This window comes from Schistosoma haematobium, chromosome 2, assembly GCF_000699445.3.
Source record: "Schistosoma haematobium chromosome 2, whole genome shotgun sequence".
Classification (NCBI taxonomy): domain Eukaryota; kingdom Metazoa; phylum Platyhelminthes; class Trematoda; order Strigeidida; family Schistosomatidae; genus Schistosoma; species Schistosoma haematobium.
The window spans coordinates 39088927-39113959 of record NC_067197.1 but is presented as its reverse complement, the minus strand read 5'-3'; the positions used below and the strand labels follow the sequence as shown (position 1 = coordinate 39113959).

At 36.4% G+C, this 25033-nt stretch overlaps 2 protein-coding genes across 3 annotated transcripts in view; both read right to left on the bottom strand.

The window, feature by feature from the left end:
* Positions 1-3711, bottom strand: part of MS3_00006928 (uncharacterized protein) — a 30053-nt gene extending 26342 nt beyond the window's left edge. The window contains exons 1-5 of the mRNA XM_051215166.1: positions 3644-3711; positions 3058-3154; positions 1205-1558; positions 960-1171; positions 222-421 (exon numbers count right to left, since the gene is read on the bottom strand). Of these exons, the coding sequence (XP_051068356.1) occupies positions 222-421; positions 960-1171; positions 1205-1449 (657 nt within the window). The 5' untranslated portion in view covers positions 1450-1558; positions 3058-3154; positions 3644-3711. The remainder of the gene's footprint in view (positions 1-221; positions 422-959; positions 1172-1204; positions 1559-3057; positions 3155-3643) is intronic.
* A 6996-nt stretch (positions 3712-10707) lies between these two features.
* MS3_00006927 (uncharacterized protein) overlaps positions 10708-25033 on the bottom strand; it is a 41428-nt gene continuing 27102 nt past the window's right edge. Inside the window, exons 9-11 of one of the 2 annotated variants that reach the window (XM_035729650.2) lie at positions 14414-14544; positions 12863-13045; positions 10708-11341 (exon numbers count right to left, since the gene is read on the bottom strand). In XM_035729650.2, coding sequence (XP_035586459.2) covers positions 11210-11341; positions 12863-13045; positions 14414-14544 — 446 coding nt within the window. In that variant the 3' untranslated portion in view covers positions 10708-11209. Of the gene's footprint in view, positions 13046-14413; positions 14545-25033 lie in introns of both variants that reach the window. The other variant, XM_051215165.1, reaches the window with a different exon arrangement.

The window sequence follows — 25033 nt, the reverse complement described above, 5'->3', positions numbered from 1 at the left end:
ATACTGAACCCCAATAACAAGACAATAGTCACTTTGTTCTATTATGCAGGTTAACCTATAACTGTTTTATCAATATGATCAATCCGAGTTAAAAGCTGTGAAATATTCAAGTCATTGAACAAGAACCCCACAAAAGAGTACCTGGTAGTAATTTGATTATAATGTGGTTGAGATTCCGTAGAAAGTGAGCTTAAAAAACCAAAACGTAGATTATAACTCACTATCAATTGATAACACGTATGAATCAGTGAGCCAATACATGATTCACGCATTGCATCTTTGAGTTCATTACTTCGTCTGAGTTCCTCGGTGGTTAACTGTACATTTCTTGATATGATATAGCTGTCTAAATCAATAAGAATATCAAGGAACAGATCGACAGCCACTACATCAGACTTGTTTCTCTCACTGAGTTGTCCATCTTCAAAAAATTAAATAACACAAGTTAATATGGAACAGGTATTACAAATATTTCATGAAAATGAAATATGTTAATGATTACGAGTTTGATTATACATGAGTTACAGATTTAATAATCGTTACATCTATGGCAGTTTGAGTAGAAAATCCATGTAGTATGGAGTTACAATAGTTATGATTTAAAAAGTTGAACGTATGCACAATTACTATTTTGCACTGAATAAACTGAGATTTCGTTAAGTAAAATTCTCATACAGGCATTTAGTAAACATTAAACAGAGCGAAGAAATTTTTTGCTAATCAGTATACAATCATGGCTCTAAACCGACTCTCATATTAGATATTATGTAAATAGTCAACCGTTCACCAGAATGTTTTAATTTAATTACAACTAATTAATCTGATGATGAAAATCATCTGTACCTACACTTGAAGTAGTGCAGCAAATAACTGCTCTAATCTAGATATTAGTCCGAGAAATATACAGGGAAAGATAATAACCAATCAACAAGAAATCTGGAAAATTCAAAAGGACCAACCTGTTGCTTCAACTAGAATTCCTAAAAGATCGTCAAAAAGGGAAGACCAATGATTTGGATAGTACCGTATAATAGCCAATGTAATTAACTGACCAGCTTTCGCTTCAAAATATTTAGGTTTTCTGATCCCATCAACAGGATTAATGAAATATCTCAACCACTGGCAGGCAAACGTAGCGAATTGCTGTGCTTCATCTGGTCGAACGGGTAAACTAAAATCTCAATGAGAAAATCATTTTTCTTACTCAGATTTTAAATTCTCCTCAAGTGCTCTGCAACATAGGAAAAAAAGGGCAGATTTTTGGTCCCCCGGGAGTGCATCTACATTTGGGAGGGTCGAATTAGAATTTAACAAAACAGAAGTGCATATTGGCCAACCATCTTCTGAACTGAGGAACTGTATTAACTTCAATACATGCTTTTGACAGTTGTTGTCTTTACCTTGTTGAGCGTTGAAAACGTTACACAGTTCCGCAATATTGAAATCCATTTACTTATTCACATACACTGACAAAAGGCACAATCCGAATCTCAAGTCCGAACAAAAACCATAGGAACCCGGTGCCACCCAAGTACCATAAAGGTGGTTATCTGTTAGGCTAAAAATAATTATTGAAATAAATAAAATTCAAAGACAAGTGAATCTAAAACATGACAATTTCACTATGAGATTGACTAATGACGCATACAGATTTTTTGGAAAAATCAATTGTTTTTGACCGAAAAAATACTTGAAAACAATTTGTAAATGGTCCCTGCATTTGTCTGATACATAGTTTGAGAGTTTATTAGATAATTTCAATAATATTACCCGACCTTATTCATAACTTGTGGGAAGCTTGTTAAGTTATGAATAGTACATATGACAGACGCGGTTTACACAAATAAATTATTTTGCTGTAGAATGAACGAGATAAAATGGTCTAGAGGGAGGATCCTGCTTCATTTTTGGGTGCCCAGGCAGTATTCCAGCCCCCATACAAATCGAATGATTCGTGTGGCGCATATATATTTGGCGTCTTGTACCAATGCATATGTTTAAACAATAATAATAATAATAAATGGAGGACTGGAACAAATCGACCACAACTTGGAAGACGGATTAAGTCCAGAAATACTGAGCATTCAAGAAGACATTGTATCTAAACGTGGACTACGGAGCGATGTTTACCACAAAGTCAACTTGCATAACATTAGGACAACAGAAGCAGTAAATGCAGCGACGTGTTACGAGTGGAAAGGATTAATGTAGTAACGTAAAACGTGAAAACAGATAATTAAGATATAGTGACTACACAATATAAACAAAATGTTTAGTTCACAATATTTTTCTTCAATTCGTATAAAGCTCCATCCACATGACTGAATAACTAGAATTAATGTAACTCAATAGCTGAGTACGTGTTCGTGTACAGCTCTGGTATGGCCGAGAGTGGGGAGAGTCAACTCTCCCTCTCGAAATGCTCTCACATGGTCACGTGCATACAACCACTTCCACGAAGTCCTACTCAATGTCTTCTCTCAATGGTGCTGTTCATAAAATTGAGAGGAAAAGCGAAAGCACGGCGCTTTAACCGGGTTGGTGGAAACGGAGTCTACCTAAGGGAATTGAAAAACCCTGATTCCAAAACAATGGTGCGCATGGGCTCCAGGATCCTGAAGGAGTAAGTGGAGTATGGATCAATCGTTGGTCACTGGATAACGTAGGACTGCATCTCCTGACGTTGCTCCACTACCTCGTGAGTCAAAGGCTCAGGGTGTGGTCCATAAAAGAACCACGTGCTTCGGTTTGAGCACCCGAACAGTATCTTATCCCTCACACAAACCGGATGATTAGTGTGGCGCATATCTATTTGGTGCCTTCTTGTACCTATGTTTACGTTTAAATAAAATAAAAACTACCGTTTTAACCAAATGTGTCATTCACAAGCCAGTGACATGATCCGAGTTTCGAACCAGTATATATATATATATATATATACATATATATATATATATATATATATGCACATAAGTATGAAGGCTACTCGATCGTCAAATAATTTATATACTATTAGTGAAAGTACAAAAGGAAAAAACTTGATATCATAAAGCTTACCAAGAATCGTATGGAAAAGACAGATTAGTATTATCTTGATTAGTTAAGCAGACGATCAGCTTTAATAGGCCTAACCAGACGAATTCTGTATTCAATCCTAAAAAAGAAAATAGCAGAAATGAATATAATGCCAGATTTGATCAGAGACCTACATGCACAAAAATGTGTCACGACTAGTATGAAATTATCGTTGTCAAATTTCACTCTGATCCAAACTCTACAAAACGAATCAAGCCTAACGAATCAAAATTTCCTGAGAACACAGGTAGATTAGCTGTTAACAGTTTGGTATCCAAAAAACTTAAGTATTTGATAATGAAGGTTGGTACGCCCATCATACTACACAGAACTTGTACTGCTGCTCCCTGAAAAAAACTATCCGGCATAACACGTACTTCTGAACATCTGACTTATATTTTACTCCTCACAAACACATATCGATTAAACCCAGTAGCTGACGCACAACCAAATAATCGGTGACAAACAAAATGGAAGTCTATTTCTAAAATGTGTACGAATTGAATCGGAAACACTAATTTAAAACGATATATAGAGGACTAGCACGACTATAAGTGAATAAACATACAGACATGTGGTCAATGGAGCACCGCACCAACACCACGAGAACGTTAACCTAGAAAGCGCGCCACTTTCAATATCCAATGCATGATGCCAAGAATAAAAATAAAATCCCACTTATATTTCACCTCATCTAAGTACAATTTCAAGCTTTATATTAGACTTACGAATATCGTACTCTGTTCTGTAAGAGATACTGATTTAGATTCAATTGACTATTGTGTCAGGAAGGTTTATGTATCTTATTGAGATGGTATGTTCGATTCAGTGATCTCGTTTATGTCCGCACCTCTTGCACATCTGACATCTGTGCTTCTTAAAGAGGAAGAATCCTACACAAAGACACTCACCAAGTGGTTAACAGACAAGTAGATAGTTTGTCTTAAATTGTTTCTGGTGTTTTCGACTTCTTGAGATTTAACATAGTAATAACATTCAGACTATTAAAGGTTAGATTCAGTTTCACCCACTAATTTAACCCATTGTCGTGTCTGATGCTTTGTAGCCGTTTACACTCAAATGTCAATTTCCTGAGTGTGACGTCTGGATCGTGATCAAGTCGAGTTAAAGGTCCAGTCCCAATCTCAGTATCATGTAGTGACTGGAGAGCTTTGATGAATGTTAGGCATTTAAATTGGTCATCTATTAGTGAATGTAACTTGAACAGTTCATACTCTTAGTTGACGGCATCTGGTAGAGTACAATAACTATCAGCTTCCCGTTTCACCAAATGTGGACACTGGTATCTAATACTAAACAATGAAGATGATTCACTGAATACCTCTGGCAGTCGAACTTTGTCGGTGACGTGCTTTCAGAGATGACACTTTCCTCGTCTAAATTTCCAGGGGTTGAATTTTTACCGTGAGATTCACTTGTTGATTTAGAATATGCTGATGTCATAGTTCTTTTCGGTGAAGACGATGACGAAATGCAGAGTCTTCTGACCACTCTAAACAACAATGCAAGCATGTTCGAGAAGCGATTCTCACCCTCGAAATGTAAAATGTTGCTTCATGATTGGGTTACATTGACATCCAAACTAATGATAGGAAGTGAACTAATTGAGCGTGTCGACCGCTTCACTCATCTTGGAAGTCGCACCAACCCTTGTGGTCTGGTATGTGACGAAACCTCAGCACGGATACGGAAGGCTCCACTGGCTTTTGCCAAATTGCGTCATTTATGGCGTAGGCGAGATATCCGTCTATCAACCAAAGGACGGGTTTACTGCGCAGTAGTTCGTCCCGTCCTACTTTATGGCAGTGAAGCATGGCAGGTAAGAGTAGAAGATATTCGTAGGTCACTAGTATTTGGTCATAGGTGTCTTCGAAATATTGCTCGTATATCCTAGGACAATCGAGTGGGTAACGCAGTTGTTAGGAAACGGGTACTAGGTAAGGATGGCAAATCAATTGATGACGTAGCGAAACTTCATCAGTTGAGATGGCTGGGACACGTGTTACGTATGCCCAACCACCGACTGCCTCGACGTGCGATGTTCAGTGGTATAGGAGTAGGTTGGAAGAAAGCTAGGGGGCGGCCAGACCAAAACATGGCACAAGTCCATGAAGTCACTGACAAGTGGACTGAGTCATGTTGGTAGGTGTAGACTACCTGGTTGGGGACCGCGAGATGATAGCAACCGATGGTTAGAGACCCTGAATGACATGGCTCAAAGTCGTTTGCAATGGCGCAGGTGCATCCACTCTTTGTGTTCTCCCAAATTTTGATCTCTTGATTCCTCCTTGTCTCTTTTTTTTCTCTTTCCAAATTTATTTCACTGGATTATACTCTTTAAATAACATCTCCAAACCCTCGTGTTTCCGATTAATGCTTATACTCTTACTACCTCTACCACTACGGGATTTGAATCGACAACTGCATCTCTGTGCTAATGTGGTGTGGCAACTCGAACTGATGTACATACGTACGACGTTCTAGGTTGTCGCTGACTGACTTACTGACTGGACTACAGCCTCTTTCAAATTGATCTCTCGAGGCAACTTCGACAATATGCGGTCAGCGCAGCGTGCATAATCACTATTTTCCAAATTACCCATCAACAACCGAGACTTCCAAGAATCATTTTACTTGCCTTATTTTATTCTATATGATTCTTCGTATCGCTTGTACCATGTGAGGAAAGTATTTTCAATTTCGGGGTCAGTGCTGAATTCTGGGATGCTGCCAGCAACTGCATCACGGGAAATATTTGAAATAGCGTGTGAATTCAAGCACTTGATTTTAAGCTGTTGCATCAGTGTTCCCTACAATTGCATTTGTGCATCAAGTTGCTTTTTGTTGTTGTGGGATTTGCTTGACTCAATCATCTGAAATCGACATCTTGAGTTCATATTTATTTCTCCTCCTCTCTACTGTTATGGTCTTGTAACAGCTCAGGTTGGTTGGTTAAGAGTTGACCCCAAACAACCAAGCTTATGCCAAAACAGTATTGTTCAAGTATTCATTTACTTCCTTATTTTTTATAAGCGTTATATTCCCTATTATCTTGAATGTTGAGAGCCTTTGTTTGTCTGAACAGATAATCCCACGCTCCACTGTGACTGCGCAAAGATCGAAATAAAGACCTATTCACTACTTCTCTGGTTTCTTCTATCAATAGCACGAGGGTTACCTTAAGGCACGAAATTGGTGAGCCCTTTTTGAACACAAATTTAACCTCATTTCTGTTATTAACATTTTTTTACTTAATCGTAAAAGTAGACCTGATCATCCGTAAACTAATTTGAGTATATAACTAGTTTATTCCGTATTATCTTAAGTTATTCGTGTTATAGTAACCACTTTTTGTGCTAATTTTATTGCTATATTTGTCACATACCTCATGTCAGACTCAATAGAAACCCATAATCTGGAGGATTTGTCACCAGTGGAGATAGACACTGTTATGACTACGAAATCCCGACTTCCAGAATTTGATCGTAGTGATCCTGAGTTGTGGCTTGCTCAACTAGAGCATTATTTCACGAGACACAATATCAAATCTGAAGGGATTCGCTATAGAGACTTGTGTTCTATCCTTCCTCCTTCAGTTGCCAAAGAAGTCCGTGACTTGATCTTAGATCCACCATCACCACAACCATACACCATCTTAAGACGAGAGATAATGAACCGTTTATCATTATCAGATAGTCAAAGAATCCAAAGACTTTTTCAAGGTGAAACACTAGGTGATCGGTCGCCGTCACAGTTTTTACGTCACCTCCAAGTCTTAGTGGGTGATAACACAGTGGGTGAAGCAGTCCTAAAACAAGGATGGATACAAGCTCTCCCATGCTACGTCCAACACTGTTTGGATGCACAGGATCCTGAAACCTCATTATCTCATTTAGCGCGTATAGCCGACAGAATAATGGAAAGAGGTCCTCCAACTGGATCAGGCACAATAAATCACACACAAAAAGTAGAATCAGCAAAAGACCCCGTCATAGAAGGACTCATTGCGAGTGTTAAGAGTCTCACTGAGGCTGTCACCAGAATGCAAATGGGTCATAGAAACAGGAGCAGGTCACCACAACGACCACGATCCAAGTCACAAAACAGGTCACAAATGTCCAGACAATCTGGGCAGTTTTGTTGGTACCACTGGAAGTTTGGTGTCAACTCAACCAAGTGCATGCAACCATGCGCCTGGCCTAAGCATAATTCTAAGACAGCGGGAAACGAGTAACCCCTCCCCAGGTCGCGACGACTGAGGAGGGGCGCCTAAACAGTCGCTTGTTTTATGTTAGAGACAGAAACTCGGGCTTGAATTTCTTGGTGGATACTGGCGCTGCTCTTAGCATCATCCCTCAACATAAAACTGAGATTAGTCGAGAAACATCATCAATTACACTTCAAGCTGCAAATAAAACTAAAATCGCGACATTTGGGCAGAAAACATTAACCCTAGATTTGGGGTTCAGGAGGCAATTCCCTTGAGTTTTCACGGTAGCCGACTTAGATCTGGCAATACTGGGGATGGACTTTCTAGAGAGATACGAATTTCTAGTTGACACCAAGAAACGGCGACTAACACTAAAAGAAACTTCGTATTACACAAAAGGCAAAGGAAGTCACATCAGCTCTCTTAACTTGATTCAAACTCCCCAGTAACAACAGCGAAATTCCAAGATATACTCGCGGAATTTCCAAACTTAACTAAACCAAACCCACAGCCTTCTAAAGACAAACTAAAAGTGAGTCACACTATCAAAACCGAAGGTGCACCGGTGTTTGCAAAACCCAGGAGACTAGCACCAGATAAGCTCAAAATCGCTAGGGCCGAGTTTGATTATATGCTACAATTGGGTATTATCCGTCCCTCTGATAGTCAATGGGCATCCCCTTTGCATATGGTCCCAAAGAAGAATGAAGGTGACTGGCGACCGTGCGGGGATTACAGAGCCCTAAACCGTCAAACCGTACCAGATAGGTACCCAATACCTCATATCCAAGATTTCACCAACGGTTTACAGGGTATGAACATATTCACTAAAATTGACTTAGTCAGGGCATATCACAATATCCCGGTGGCTGATGAAGATATTCCCAAGACAGCTATTACTACACCCTTTGGCTTATTCGAGTTTGTACGCATGCCATTCGGCCTGAGAAATGCGGCACAGACATTTCAAAGATTCATAGATAACCTACTTCGAGATATGCCATTTGCGCAGGGGTATATAGACGACTTGTTAATTGCCAGCCCCGATTTGCAATCACACGAACAGCATGTACAAGCAGTGTTGAAAAGACTGGATGAACATGGAATAAACATACATCAAAGTAAGTGTGTTTTCGGTGTTCAAACTCTAGAATTTCTCGGTCACACAATAAGCCCAGAAGGGATTAAACCTATAAAAAAAGAAGTGGATACTATCAAACAAAACCCCGTACCTAGTTCTCTAACACAACTGAGAAGTTTTCTAGGCCTAATTAACTTTTATCGCAGATTCATACCAATATGGCACGCGTGAACGCCTAAATTCTAGACCACTGAGCCAGCAACCAACAGTGTTAATGTCTAACTTCAACCAACCCACAATTTTACGCGACCATCTTCCATTGTCTTTAGTGGGTAACTCCCATAACCAGCACAGTCGAACGCCACTGACCACGACTTTTCACTGGAAATCGCGTAGGTTAGTGGATGCGCATTGCTGAGGACCGACCATGTACACAGTAAATTTATTTTGAACTCATAAAGGTTCTCATGTTATACTAGAGCGATATGTTAAAATGACTGCAAATGAAAATGTATGACAAAAAATAAAGAAATACAAGACAATTATATGATTGACATGTGGTGCAATAAGAGGAAGTCTAACCTCATTGTTCTGAGTAATTTTCATTCATGACCAATCATTATCATAAGTCTAATAACTAGTTTTTAACCTGCTTTACATACATCAGGTATTGTTTCATCATTATGTTCTGGATAGACACTGTAACGACTGAATACAACTAGAAGAAATCTGTGGAAATTCGAAATCAGAATATTTTATATATAGAGCCACAAATTTATTTTTTGCTCAAGTCAGTCAATAATTTAAATAACTTATGAGAATTGGAAATTGTGCTGACAATCACTAGCCAACACAGACAGTATAAAAGTTTCAATCAATAGAAAACAAAAATTTAATAAGTTGGTGATACTTATTTCTTGCCATCGCCACCGCATCGAAAACAAACTGCACAAAACTAAGTGTTAACCCATAAACTATGTTACTACTTCAAGCACATTAATGATAGATCTGAATGTACACCACATTTATAGTGGACGAGAATACCACTGTGGACAATAGAATGTATTTTAATATAATATTACAGTATATATTACTAAAATCTGAGATCCATACAGTAAATACATCATCCACAAAATGTCAATCAATCGTTTCAGAATTGATTGTTTCTTCCTTTACATGCCAATCATTCTCTGTCCTTCGATCATCTTAATCTTCTGCCACCAGGAATTTCACTTCCGACTGGTGATACATGCAACTGTCGACATCAGTAGCACACACTACGTAATCATTGAGCATCAGGTGACCACAAGCTTTATTTATTGAGTTAGGCAAAACATAGATTTTATGTTTGACCAAATTCTAACAAAATGGAGCAATGAAATATAAGTGCATGTACTTCGCATTGAATTTTAGTGTTGTTTCGTATTAATCGACTATCCAGACTGACACAAATAGTGCTGGATTCCAACCCATAACCCAATGGCAGTAAGGTGTGGTTGGTCAATGAGCGGAGGCAGACATGCAGCCATAGGAATATAAATGATCATTTTGTATCTGACTGTGATACCTACCGTGGATTTCACTGTTTTGCCGCTTGTATTTGTGTTAATAAACTAGTGTCTGGGCCATTTTCTCCTCAGTCCTTGGTGGAACATTGTGTCTGTGCCTACTGTATGGTCTAGTATTGTGATCTATCTAGTGATCCTACCGTGTAATGTTATCAGTTAAAAAGTGCGTGAGTGCAAAAAGCAGTTCTTCGACATTATCTTGTAGCGAAGGTCTGTCCAACTCCGAGTAGAGTTTGGTTGGCTTTTCCGGTTACCAATTTTGTAGTGCGATTTTTTTACGAGATGGGATTGCAAACCCTATCTCCAATACCCCTCCTTTATATGGGGTTCGAACAAACAGTAGCTTCGGGCAAAAACCAATAAGCTGCCAGCTGAGAAGCAAATTAGAAAACACTGGGTGGATGGAACAAACTTTGCGGAAACCATCACGGGACAAGCCCCAGCATAAAGTCCCCTGGGCAAAAGAAGAGGTAAACCAAATATAGCGTCGGAAGTCGAGGGCAGACATTAAGACGACAAATGTCACTTGGTAACAACTGTAAACAAGAGCCTAGGAAGGAGTTGCTCAGAGATCCCTGTTCAGTAACTTATGCCTAAAGAGGAGTGGCAGGCTCAATTAAGTCGTCGTAAAAAATTAAGCCAATGTTCTCCCCTGACTAAGCAACAGCCAAGTATCTAAAAGGACTGAACTAAAATAAACATTACGTATAAAAATCCTAGAAAGTTTAATTTGCCAAATATGAAGATAACAAGTTGACTTAGGATAAAATTCATATTACTGAACGAATTCCAATCCAAATAATGCATATATTTAAATACAGAAATTTTTTAAAAAAATACAAAAAGCAAACCATTCGACAATATTAAATTCAACAACTGATTAAAACAAACGAAATCATATCAACCTTTAACAACATAAAGGAAAGCACTGGATAGCAAATATAAATTTTGTTTCCTACATTAGTAATAAGGATAACCAAAATAAGCGGGAAGTGACATTTCATTGAACTAGAACTCGGTTGGATTTATTTTTAGTAAAATGTTTTAATTGAACAAAAAAGAAATTAAACAAAATAACAATTATGACAGCAGTCAGTGGAACATAAAAAACGATAATATTCCTATGTGGAAAACACGTTGTTGAAATAAAAAGAAGGCGATAGATTAGTACCGATCATAAGAATAGTAGGAGTATGAGGAGAAAAAAAAAAGTTTTGATCACAGCACTTTACAAGAGTTTCCATACCAGGCATGTTACATAATAATTTGTGGTTCAACGACTGATTGGGCAATGCTTTTGTGTGGTAGTACACGTGCACCATTTACAAATAATTCATCAGATACAATGACATCTTCACCTAAGACGGTGACATTTTCCATTCTTACCTAAAAGTAATAATAAATCAGAATACATTGATGGTGAGAATATGAATTGATATTGATCAAATAACATTTCATGAACTCATTTATCCGTTACAGATTCACACAATGGCTTGAAGCCACATTTTAGGTGTAAGGGCTGGTAGTACTGTGCTGTTGCTCAGACTGAAGTATGTAAAAAGAGGTTTGAACCTATGATTTTGTAGCTGAAATTCGGACGCCTTAACTATTGAACCATCGCTCTATTGACCAAAGAATGTCTGAGATAAAAGAATGCTACAATTCCAGTCCTATATTAATTACAGACAGTATACTACATATGTTGAGTATTTTAAAGTGAAGCTGATCCTGGAAAGTGGTGCTGAAAAAATCAAATTCCAAACTAGTTTCATTAACGATGGAACAAACGGGTGGTTAACTGTTTTAAGTATAAAGTTTCGCATTAATTTCTAGTTATTAGCATGACAGAATCCTAATGATAGGATGTTTAATAAAGGCCCAAATCTGAATATGATGATGAGTCTATTCGTATTCAATCAGCAGTAGTAGATGGATCTAGAAGACACTAGGCATTTCGCACGGAAATTCTATTTGATATCTTGTATTTTCATTATTTATTGTACAAAACATTGTTGTATGGATTGGCTAGAATATATTTTGCTTTCAAATCATCCTAGTTTGTATTTGTCTCAATTTAAATGAAGCACAATCGTCAGTCATCCTCTATTTATTTAATTCACATGAAATCTGGCACAACTGAGCACCCAGAATTTAGTATACACCAAACGAAAATTTGTGATGCTGAATGGGAGCCCGAGTTGAAATGCATGTTCCACACACCTAAAGGTCAATCCACAAACTAGTGAAGCAACATCAAGAAGTCCCTTTTCGTGATAGCTGACGACTAAAAACAGGTTAACATGCCATTCGTTCCCTTAGGATCCTGGAGATTATATATACCGATGGTTTGGAATCAAGGTTTTTCAATTCTTCCAGGTGCAACCTCTGTATCTTCCAATCTGGTTTAAGTGCTGAACATTCGTTTTTTGTTCTATCATTTTTGTAAAACAAACCGGCTGCGTGTAGAACATAAGACCACTTTGACAGAGGCAATAAATGCATGGCCGCATAAGAGCATTTCGAAAGAGAGACATCAGGCTTCCTCCACTTTCAGCCGAACTAGGGTATTTGAGGGAAAAGAGTACTAAGACAAAGAAGAACGTAATGTTAACAACGAAAAATGATTTTTTACATTGTTATGACAACTGAGTTTTAAACTTTCCTATAAACCTCAATTACAAATATCCAGTGGTCTCTTGGTTAACAGACAAAGACAAACGAAAAATAACATATTTCTAAGGCTTTAATTTGGTTATATATAATGTGAAATCTATCAAAGATATACTCGTAAACAATTTATTACACGTTTAAAACCATGCAATATTATTACAACTTAGAATAAATGTGTATATATGCCATCAGTGATGACATTCTCAAAGGAATACAAAGTAAAATCAACAGACTTACCCACTGCCCAACAGTACATCGCCAACCAATAATACAAGTTTCTAGCCAAGAATGAGAACGAATAATACTCCCTTGAAGTAAGGTGGAATTACGAATTCTTACTCCATCTTCAACTATACACTCTGGCCCAATAACAACACTGGGTCCAAGAACACAAGTAGGTGAAACTGAAGCAGTTGGATGCTAGAAAAATAATGAACGTGAAAAAATTAAGGCTGCAGGAAAAACCACAAAACATTATCAACAACGTAAGGCCTAGTACAAGTATGTATCGTTATTATTATTATTATTATTATTATTAGCTTTATTCAATATTATATTTTTGGTACAATATAGAATTCTCAGCGTAAAGTATTTCAACAAGTTTCCGTTTCTTTCTTCTTGGTCGGTCCTGGCGATAAATATCGAGTAATCGCCAGCTAGATGTTAATAGTTCAGTAAATGAACATCTGAATAATGTATACTCTTTTCTCTGCATATTGCCAGCGACCACATTATCTCTTATTGAGCTTTTTCTAACTTTGACAACGAAAGGTTGTACACTTTTCATAAATACAGCAGAATAGGTTATGCGATTAATGAACATAATGATATACTAAAACAAACAAAAATAGATAACTTGTTGAAATATCTAGATGGCAGGAACAGGCAGCCCAGATGCTCAAGCAGGCCGCCCTAGTTTGCAACACTCTACGCTATAAAAAACTGAGAGAAGAAACATGAATTTTGATCTCGATTCATTTTTTAAAAACGAAAGACTAATTTTCGAATGCTACTTATAAAGAAATAAATGGTTTAATAATTGGCCTAATATAAAATAGATAGAATTTAACTAACAGTATAATTCAGGATGTATGTTTCATCCTATTTCGGACTTGTCAGCTGAATATGCGCTCATTCCAGAGTTAGTGGTCATTTCGGGATTCACATCCAGTTACTTTCGCTTCAAACGCCAACATGTTATTCACTTAGCTACTGAGTCCAAAATAGCAACTCATTTGTGAAACGGGCATAAGTCTTGGTTTAACTAAGGCTGATCAAAGTTCGGTCAGGACATTAACAACGGAATAATCCGAATCGTTACAAATTAAATTCAAATTCAAAACCATTTCACGAGTGAGTGGCTATTTGAACCCAGTAGCTAAGTGAATAACGCGTGTGCATTTGAAGTGAAAGGAGTTGGATTTGGACTCTGGAGTTATTTAGAGATTCTAAATGTCAGTTATTAGGAAACTCTTTTTTGAATAATTCCGGTCGAACTACTAAGCTGCCACTGTATCTTTAGTCAATAAAGGTAAAGAAATAGAAATTCAGAAACGTGGACTGTTATAGGCCGTGAGGTCAACGCTTCAGTCTGTAGAATGATCATGGTTGCACACTGAGTTCTATACTAAATGCGAAACACATGTCTAGTGCTCTATATTTTTCGATGACTTTCTAAATGAAGTTAGTTCATCATGTAAACCACATTTGGTTAGAAACACTGCACAAACCTTTCATGCCACAGTAAAAATTTCATCCTAAGAACATAATAAAAAGCATATAACTTACGATTAGAACATTCCCATGGATATTAGATCCAGTTGCTAGTTCTTTCGAATGATCTGATTGTTTCAAGTAATTTAGATACAAACTTGTACCTTTGAGAAAATCATTCGGTTGTCCAACATCCATCCAGAACCCTATAAATAAATAATAAGTCATAGACGGAAAATATTTTGACATATCCTTCGTTAAAATAAACAATATTTATCGTATAATACAACCAGATGGGAAAAAACACATGAATAACCATTAATCTAAATGTAACATTGATTGGTTAATTGAATAAACTGATTGAGCAGCGATTGATAACCAATGGCCATGTTTGTCTGGTACTCAGTACTGATCGAATTCTTCGGACAGTGACCGATTTCCTGTAAGACTAACATATTTACCGATGATTCATCACAGAGTAGTGACCAACGTGCCAACATTTAATCTTACTCGATAGAATTCGATCAGTACTGAGTACCAGACAAACATGGCCATTGGTTATCAATCGCTGCTCGATGAGTTCATTCAATTACCCAATCAATGTTACATTTAGATTAATGGTTATTCCGGTTGACATTAAGGCCACGGCAATTAAGATTCCCTACCACCCATTTCTAAAAAATTATATGGTGTGAAAGAAAAATTTATTGATCGGTGATTGGTGTACTTGTTTTGCGAGTGTGTACTTAAGTGATAATGAACAAACATTTTGTCACCTTTAATAATATTGTGATTGGTCGTAAACTGTTCATCTTTGTAATCTGATTAGTTGAAATCGAAATAGCATCAAGTGCTGTGATTGGATGTTAGAATTTAGATTATTACATTTGAAAATTTAATGATCATGAATAATTCTTTTTGTGTAATCTTAGTCTTGTAAGAAATTTAGACATTTTAAGAAAAAAAACACGAACTTAAGTGCAATCCTACTGTTAGTGAATGTGTATTGGGATAAATTTTTGTTTTCCGATCAAGTGATTTAATGTCAACCTTTAATTGAAGTCGTTAGTTATCTTGCCACGAATACTGATATGTATCACATTAAAAGACAGTTGAGTGAAAAAGGAACTGAAAATCGGTTTGACTATTTGATAATAGTGATTACTGAATTCGGTCGATTGTCTAATGCTGAATACCCAATTAATAAACAAATTATTACCGAAGTGTGTACATAAGTTTTTTAGTAGCACATGGTCCGTTAATCAGAGAAACAAATCAACATATCAATAATTCATCATGATAAATTACTGGTTGCAGTATGTATAATTCAGGTTAAGCAACCGAAGACCATGATTTAATGAACCGACTTTGACAGTACATGAAAGTAGTAATAAATTTTCCGAAAAAGGCACTTAATATTTAGTGAACGTTTATCTTGTAAATGGTCATTCTTAATGAGAATTAGAAAACGTTAGATTTCAATGTGGTTAATTTTAAAAATCCATTGAAACGGTTTATTGTTTTCACTTGTAAATTATTTGTAGTTCTGTTTTTAAAAATTAATTTTTGGTCGTAATAAAAACTAGTGTGTTCAATAAGTCATGTGTGAATATTGTTAACCGTAATGTGAAACCTGAATTATCTAGACATTACGAATGTAACCATTTTTGACAAGCATTTGAAATATCAGTTTCATGAAGTGTAAATGAACAAGCCTACGTCGTCTGACTGACTCAACAAATATCTATCGACATTAAACGTATAAATGTGAATAAGGTCAAGTGCCTTAATGAACATTTAAAATGTTATTATTATTTATTGTCCTGATTATTATTATTATTATTATTATTGTTATTATTATTATTATTATTATGTCCATTGACAAGATTCAATTCTCATATTATGCATTTTATTGACACAATTTTTTGCATGTTCAAATTTCCGATAATGATCTTCCACTTATCGTGACTGAACACTTTACTGCAAATCATCCAGACCTTTATTGAATGACCTTTCTAATTTGCAAATATTACAATTTGTAAGTATATATATATATATATATATATATATCGTAACAGATGCAAACGTTCACCATTGTTAACACATTACATTGTCAAATTAATTCATGCCATGCCTTATTTTTGCCCTTTATAAAATATTAAAATTATGGACTTATAACTGCATAGTGTGATGATGAAGTTATTGAAAAGGATTGTTCGCTAAATTATTGTTCATTTTTGACTTTTTAAGATAATTTTTAACTGGTACAATGTGATTGTACCAGTAATTAATAGTTGTATAGGTGTGCAAATGAATACGGTGATAAAATCAGTAGTTATGAATAACAATGAAGGCCAAGTTGACGATCAGACGTACTTCTTACGTACGCATAGTTCTGGTTTCAGGTACTTTTAATATAAAACAAGAATATGAAATTCTTGCTTTTTGTATTCATTAAACGAATGATATTCTTATTTCTTTTTACACTTATTATATGACCTTTTCATTTCAATGATGATTGTTTCAACATGTTTTATAATGTCATTATTTTATTTATAAATAAGATAATTTTCTCAACTTTGTTTACTTCTCTATGAGCTTTAATCACATTTACCATTGTAATTGTCTTATTATATTCACTAATAAATGTTATCATAAATTTATTGACCTAATGACAAAGTAAAAATATTCACTATATTGTAATATTCCTATGAAAATGTACTATTATTAGATAGATTACAACAGTGTTACTAATACATGAACAGTAATCACATTATTTTCAATCTAGAATTATTAGATTTGTGTTCATTAGACGAAAAAAATGTTGTCTACATTTTCTTAACCTTTATATCTAATATACATTAGAAACAAGTTTACGAATACATGATTGATAATCGCTTTTCGATTATTAATATCTAAGGTATATCTAAATGCATTCGACATTAAAAAGTGCCTAATCACTTGACCTTTGCCATAGACAAAAACAATATTGGGAAAAATGAATTTAAATCAATTTGTGGGTGGCCCTGAAAAGGGCCTTTAATCGTTCTTGCGTTGGGACGTCCAAACTATTAGTTGGTAATGGCGCCACACATGGGACAGTGCACTGCTCGTACGTTCGGTGATGGGTCATAAGCGCAGAATCTATGAAACATTGCTTCACAAGGACAGAAAACCCAACCCACTGCATCACCAGTTTCACACGGCGGCTGTGCAAGATTACAGATGTCACACAAACGGTTCTCTTCTTCTTCTTCATTTTGGATGTCCCGTTCCGTTAACTCTTCAGAGTTTATAGAAACTACTTCATCCTCGTCGTTACTTAACGTTTCATCCAAGTCAACGTTTCCTCGGTGCATCAACGGCGTTGCAACGTGAGTCGAGGTTCTTGATCCAGTGTACAACTGCGGTTCTGTCTGTAAGTTCAACGGCGTTGGTGGTAGTCTACCGTGAAGTTCTTGATAAAATTGTCTATAAAGTGAACTGCATTGTTCCTCAGACAGTCGCCTGACTAACGCAATCACTGTATTCTTCATGCTCGGCTGGCTCAATTGCATTGGGAAATAATTCTCAACTGCAATATGAGTCAGATAAGTATCAGAGTGTAACCATCTATCACAAATTGACTGTACGTTCACATCAGTAATACTGTGTGTAGAGTAAGCCAATATGTGCCGACATGGCAAACCGTTTTCAATGGAAAATGAACAGGAGCAGCGCGTGGAATCGCGGTGTACATTGTAAGTGCCCGTTGCGTCCACAGCCGTAAATAAGTCAACAGACATTACAAACTCCGTTATAGAAGTGCGCAGGTGCCGCTTCAGTAATTGACATGCAGCTGGTGTCAGTCGTTCCTGAAGTCCACGCATTGCTGGCTCTTGACCGATGTTGGCTTTTATCCGGCAATCTGATGTATATTTCTGTAATCTTGCTTCCATCCAATATCTAATGCGAAGTAGCACACTAAAAATAGATCTCAGCACAGGTGTTTTTCGACTCAGTTGATGCATCTTCAAAATTCGATGACTTGTCTCAACAAAGTTCGTATTATTGAGTTGAAGTAGCGTTGCTAATGGTCGAAAAGCTGTAGACCATTTGTGTTTTCTCGGTAAGAGGTGGTCTCTGACATATCGGGCAAACGTTCCGTCCGATATTTCGATCAAGGATAATACACTGTTAAAACTACAAAATAATGTTCTGTTGCTTTTGATTTACCTTTCAACCGTTTGAGTAAACATCAGGCGAAAAAATAGTTGTATCACTTCTGATCATACCCTCTACAATTAAGGTTACTGGGTTAATGTTAATGAACGAAACACTTACCCTCTTTATAACATTGCGAACAAGGTGGACGCGACACAAGATATGGTGAGCATTGGGATACATCTGCATGATGGCAACAGCTATTGCAGGTGAATCATCTGTCACAATGCCTACCACCTGTCGACTGTTGGTTGACCGTTGGAAGAACGTCAGGAATCGCGAAATCAAAGTCGATGTTTCGCGACTTATAAATGCAATACAAACGGGTATTGCCTTAAAATTCATATCAAGGGCTACGACCTGATATAAATAGATGTTCTCGTTATTCGTCTTGTATGTCCCGTTCAAACCAATAACATCAGCGAAACGATCTGCAAAAATCTTTTGATCACCAGTCGTGAAGAAAAGTACGATAGACAATTCTCATCGTCTAATTCGTATTCGCAAATCCCACCCAAAGATGTTATATGAGCTTTCAATTTTCCGTAATCACCTATCGTTTACATTATAAATTGGCAAATGGCTTACCAGGAAGGTTTGCCTGTGAGAACACTTTGTACCGCATATTATAGATATCTTGATCATTCAGAAGTTTCCCATCAGAATGGTAAGCATAATTCTTAATGTGGGATGAAGCAGTACCAGATATTAGCAGCGGTCGCACACTTTCAAGCTGGGCCTCCGTTAGCCTGCGCACCCATGAATTACCTTGGTACCTTAGGGAATTGCACTCGTGATTGTGATGCACATTCCCACGTACAACAGTCCAGCAGCCGTCGATAATTTTACAATATATGAAGGCCGGACATTGAGTGTTCATGAAAGCCCTTCATGACAAAAAATGTTAATAACATTAATAAAATAACCTCCTCCATCTGATCCCCTATGACGAACCGCTAGATGTTATACGGCCATGCCTCCAGCACACAAATTTAATATACGAGTTTTCATCTCTGCACAAATGCGAATCTCGAACTACATAATGACAGTAAGTTGATCTTTCATAATTTGTGATAGCGGACTTCAACGCTTCAACCGATGGGAACGCAACGAGAAACAAAGTTGTCAAAAAGACTTCCTCCATTTCTGTTACGTGAGAAACAACAGCGTTTGCACTCGGCACGTTACTCTCCTCCATAATGATGATTAAAATGTACTTCGTCGAAAAGTACTGATGCTTTACAATTCGACAAAACATAACTAACCAATTAAAACGAATTTTGAAACTAGCCATTTCATTGTACGAAACGGGATGAAAATATTGTAATTTTGGGTTTAAAAATTTTTTTTAAAAATTGTTGGGTTTTTTTTAAAAAAAAGTTGCCGTGGGGATAATGAAAACCCTGTCCGAATGTTTCTGTGGTGACATTCCAACCTGTGGGTTTTCAATATCCCCACGGCAATTTTAATAAAAACCCTAGCCTTTTTAAAAAATTTTTTAACCCAAAATTACAATATTTTCATCCCGTTTCGTACAATGAAATGGCTAGTTTCAAAATTCGTTTTAATTGGTTAGTTATGTTTTGTCGAATTGTAAAGCATCAGTACTTTTCGACGAAGTACATTTTAATCATCATTATGGAGGAGAGTAACGTGCCGAGTGCAAACGCTGTTGTTTCTCACGTAACAGAAATGGAGGAAGTCTTTTTGACAACTTTGTTTCTCGTTGCGTTCCCATCGGTTGAAGCGTTGAAGTCCGCTATCACAAATTATGAAAGATCAACTTACTGTCATTATGTAGTTCGAGATTCGCATTTGTGCAGAGATGAAAACTCGTATATTAAATTTGTGTGCTGGAGGCATGGCCGTATAACATCTAGCGGTTCGTCATAGGGGATCAGATGGAGGAGGTTATTTTATTAATGTTATTAACATTTTTTGTCATGAAGGGCTTTCATGAACACTCAATGTCCGGCCTTCATATATTGTAAAATTATCGACGGCTGCTGGACTGTTGTACGTGGGAATGTGCATCACAATCACGAGTGCAATTCCCTAAGGTACCAAGGTAATTCATGGGTGCGCAGGCTAACGGAGGCCCAGCTTGAAAGTGTGCGACCGCTGCTAATATCTGGTACTGCTTCATCCCACATTAAGAATTATGCTTACCATTCTGATGGGAAACTTCTGAATGATCAAGATATCTATAATATGCGGTACAAAGTGTTCTCACAGGCAAACCTTCCTGGTAAGCCATTTGCCAATTTATAATGTAAACGATAGGTGATTACGGAAAATTGAAAGCTCATATAACATCTTTGGGTGGGATTTGCGAATACGAATTAGACGATGAGAATTGTCTATCGTACTTTTCTTCACGACTGGTGATCAAAAGATTTTTGCAGATCGTTTCGCTGATGTTATTGGTTTGAACGGGACATACAAGACGAATAACGAGAACATCTATTTATATCAGGTCGTAGCCCTTGATATGAATTTTAAGGCAATACCCGTTTGTATTGCATTTATAAGTCGCGAAACATCGACTTTGATTTCGCGATTCCTGACGTTCTTCCAACGGTCAACCAACAGTCGACAGGTGGTAGGCATTGTGACAGATGATTCACCTGCAATAGCTGTTGCCATCATGCAGATGTATCCCAATGCTCACCATATCTTGTGTCGCGTCCACCTTGTTCGCAATGTTATAAAGAGGGTAAGTGTTTCGTTCATTAACATTAACCCAGTAACCTTAATTGTAGAGGGTATGATCAGAAGTGATACAACTATTTTTTTCGCCTGATGTTTACTCAAACGGTTGAAAGGTAAATCAAAAGCAACAGAACATTATTTTGTAGTTTTAACAGTGTATTATCCTTGATCGAAATATCGGACGGAACGTTTGCCCGATATGTCAGAGACCACCTCTTACCGAGAAAACACAAATGGTCTACAGCTTTTCGACCATTAGCAACGCTACTTCAACTCAATAATACGAACTTTGTTGAGACAAGTCATCGAATTTTGAAGATGCATCAACTGAGTCGAAAAACACCTGTGCTGAGATCTATTTTTAGTGTGCTACTTCGCATTAGATATTGGATGGAAGCAAGATTACAGAAATATACATCAGATTGCCGGATAAAAGCCAACATCGGTCAAGAGCCAGCAATGCGTGGACTTCAGGAACGACTGACACCAGCTGCATGTCAATTACTGAAGCGGCACCTGCGCACTTCTATAACGGAGTTTGTAATGTCTGTTGACTTATTTACGGCTGTGGACGCAACGGGCACTTACAATGTACACCGCGATTCCACGCGCTGCTCCTGTTCATTTTCCATTGAAAACGGTTTGCCATGTCGGCACATATTGGCTTACTCTACACACAGTATTACTGATGTGAACGTACAGTCAATTTGTGATAGATGGTTACACTCTGATACTTATCTGACTCATATTGCAGTTGAGAATTATTTCCCAATGCAATTGAGCCAGCCGAGCATGAAGAATACAGTGATTGCGTTAGTCAGGCGACTGTCTGAGGAACAATGCAGTTCACTTTATAGACAATTTTATCAAGAACTTCACGGTAGACTACCACCAACGCCGTTGAACTTACAGACAGAACCGCAGTTGTACACTGGATCAAGAACCTCGACTCACGTTGCAACGCCGTTGATGCACCGAGGAAACGTTGACTTGGATGAAACGTTAAGTAACGACGAGGATGAAGTAGTTTCTATAAACTCTGAAGAGTTAACGGAACGGGACATCCAAAATGAAGAAGAAGAAGAGAACCGTTTGTGTGACATCTGTAATCTTGCACAGCCGCCGTGTGAAACTGGTGATGCAGTGGGTTGGGTTTTCTGTCCTTGTGAAGCAATGTTTCATAGATTCTGCGCTTATGACCCATCACCGAACGTACGAGCAGTGCACTGTCCCATGTGTGGCGCCATTACCAACTAATAGTTTGGACGTCCCAACGCAAGAACGATTAAAGGCCCTTTTCAGGGCCACCCACAAATTGATTTAAATTCATTTTTCCCAATATTGTTTTTGTCTATGGCAAAGGTCAAGTGATTAGGCACTTTTTAATGTCGAATGCATTTAGATATACCTTAGATATTAATAATCGAAAAGCGATTATCAATCATGTATTCGTAAACTTGTTTCTAATGTATATTAGATATAAAGGTTAAGAAAATGTAGACAACATTTTTTTCGTCTAATGAACACAAATCTAATAATTCTAGATTGAAAATAATGTGATTACTGTTCATGTATTAGTAACACTGTTGTAATCTATCTAATAATAGTACATTTTCATAGGAATATTACAATATAGTGAATATTTTTACTTTGTCATTAGGTCAATAAATTTATGATAACATTTATTAGTGAATATAATAAGACAATTACAATGGTAAATGTGATTAAAGCTCATAGAGAAGTAAACAAAGTTGAGAAAATTATCTTATTTATAAATAAAATAATGACATTATAAAACATGTTGAAACAATCATCATTGAAATGAAAAGGTCATATAATAAGTGTAAAAAGAAATAAGAATATCATTCGTTTAATGAATACAAAAAGCAAGAATTTCATATTCTTGTTTTATATTAAAAGTACCTGAAACCAGAACTATGCGTACGTAAGAAGTACGTCTGATCGTCAACTTGGCCTTCATTGTTATTCATAACTACTGATTTTATCACCGTATTCATTTGCACACCTATACAACTATTAATTACTGGTACAATCACATTGTACCAGTTAAAAATTATCTTAAAAAGTCAAAAATGAACAATAATTTAGCGAACAATCCTTTTCAATAACTTCATCATCACACTATGCAGTTATAAGTCCATAATTTTAATATTTTATAAAGGGCAAAAATAAGGCATGGCATGAATTAATTTGACAATGTAATGTGTTAACAATGGTGAACGTTTGCATCTGTTACGATATATATATATATATATATATATATACTTACAAATTGTAATATTTGCAAATTAGAAAGGTCATTCAATAAAGGTCTGGATGATTTGCAGTAAAGTGTTCAGTCACGATAAGTGGAAGATCATTATCGGAAATTTGAACATGCAAAAAATTGTGTCAATAAAATGCATAATATGAGAATTGAATCTTGTCAATGGACATAATAATAATAATAATAATAATAATAATAATAATAATAATAATAATAATAATAATAATAACAATAATAATAATAATAATAATAATCAGGACAATAAATAATAATAACATTTTAAATGTTCATTAAGGCACTTGACCTTATTCACATTTATACGTTTAATGTCGATAGATATTTGTTGAGTCAGTCAGACGACGTAGGCTTGTTCATTTACACTTCATGAAACTGATATTTCAAATGCTTGTCAAAAATGGTTACATTCGTAATGTCTAGATAATTCAGGTTTCACATTACGGTTAACAATATTCACACATGACTTATTGAACACACTAGTTTTTATTACGACCAAAAATTAATTTTTAAAAACAGAACTACAAATAATTTACAAGTGAAAACAATAAACCGTTTCAATGGATTTTTAAAATTAACCACATTGAAATCTAACGTTTTCTAATTCTCATTAAGAATGACCATTTACAAGATAAACGTTCACTAAATATTAAGTGCCTTTTTCGGAAAATTTATTACTACTTTCATGTACTGTCAAAGTCGGTTCATTAAATCATGGTCTTCGGTTGCTTAACCTGAATTATACATACTGCAACCAGTAATTTATCATGATGAATTATTGATATGTTGATTTGTTTCTCTGATTAACGGACCATGTGCTACTAAAAACTTATGTACACACTTCGGTAATAATTTGTTTATTAATTGGGTATTCAGCATTAGACAATCGACCGAATTCAGTAATCACTATTATCAAATAGTCAAACCGATTTTCAGTTCCTTTTTCACTCAACTGTCTTTTAATGTGATACATATCAGTATTCGTGGCAAGATAACTAACGACTTCAATTAAAGGTTGACATTAAATCACTTGATCGGAAAACAAAAATTTATCCCAATACACATTCACTAACAGTAGGATTGCACTTAAGTTCGTGTTTTTTTTTTCTTAAAATGTCTAAATTTCTTACAAGACTAAGATTACACAAAAAGAATTATTCATGATCATTAAATTTTCAAATGTAATAATCTAAATTCTAACATCCAATCACAGCACTTGATGCTATTTCGATTTCAACTAATCAGATTACAAAGATGAACAGTTTACGACCAATCACAATATTATTAAAGGTGACAAAATGTTTGTTCATTATCACTTAAGTACACACTCGCAAAACAAGTACACCAATCACCGATCAATAAATTTTTCTTTCACACCATATAATTTTTAGAAATGGGTGGTAGGGAATCTTAATTGCCGTGGCCTTAATGTCAACCCAACCTGTGAAGCTAGATGATGTGGTTTTGACATCCACAGG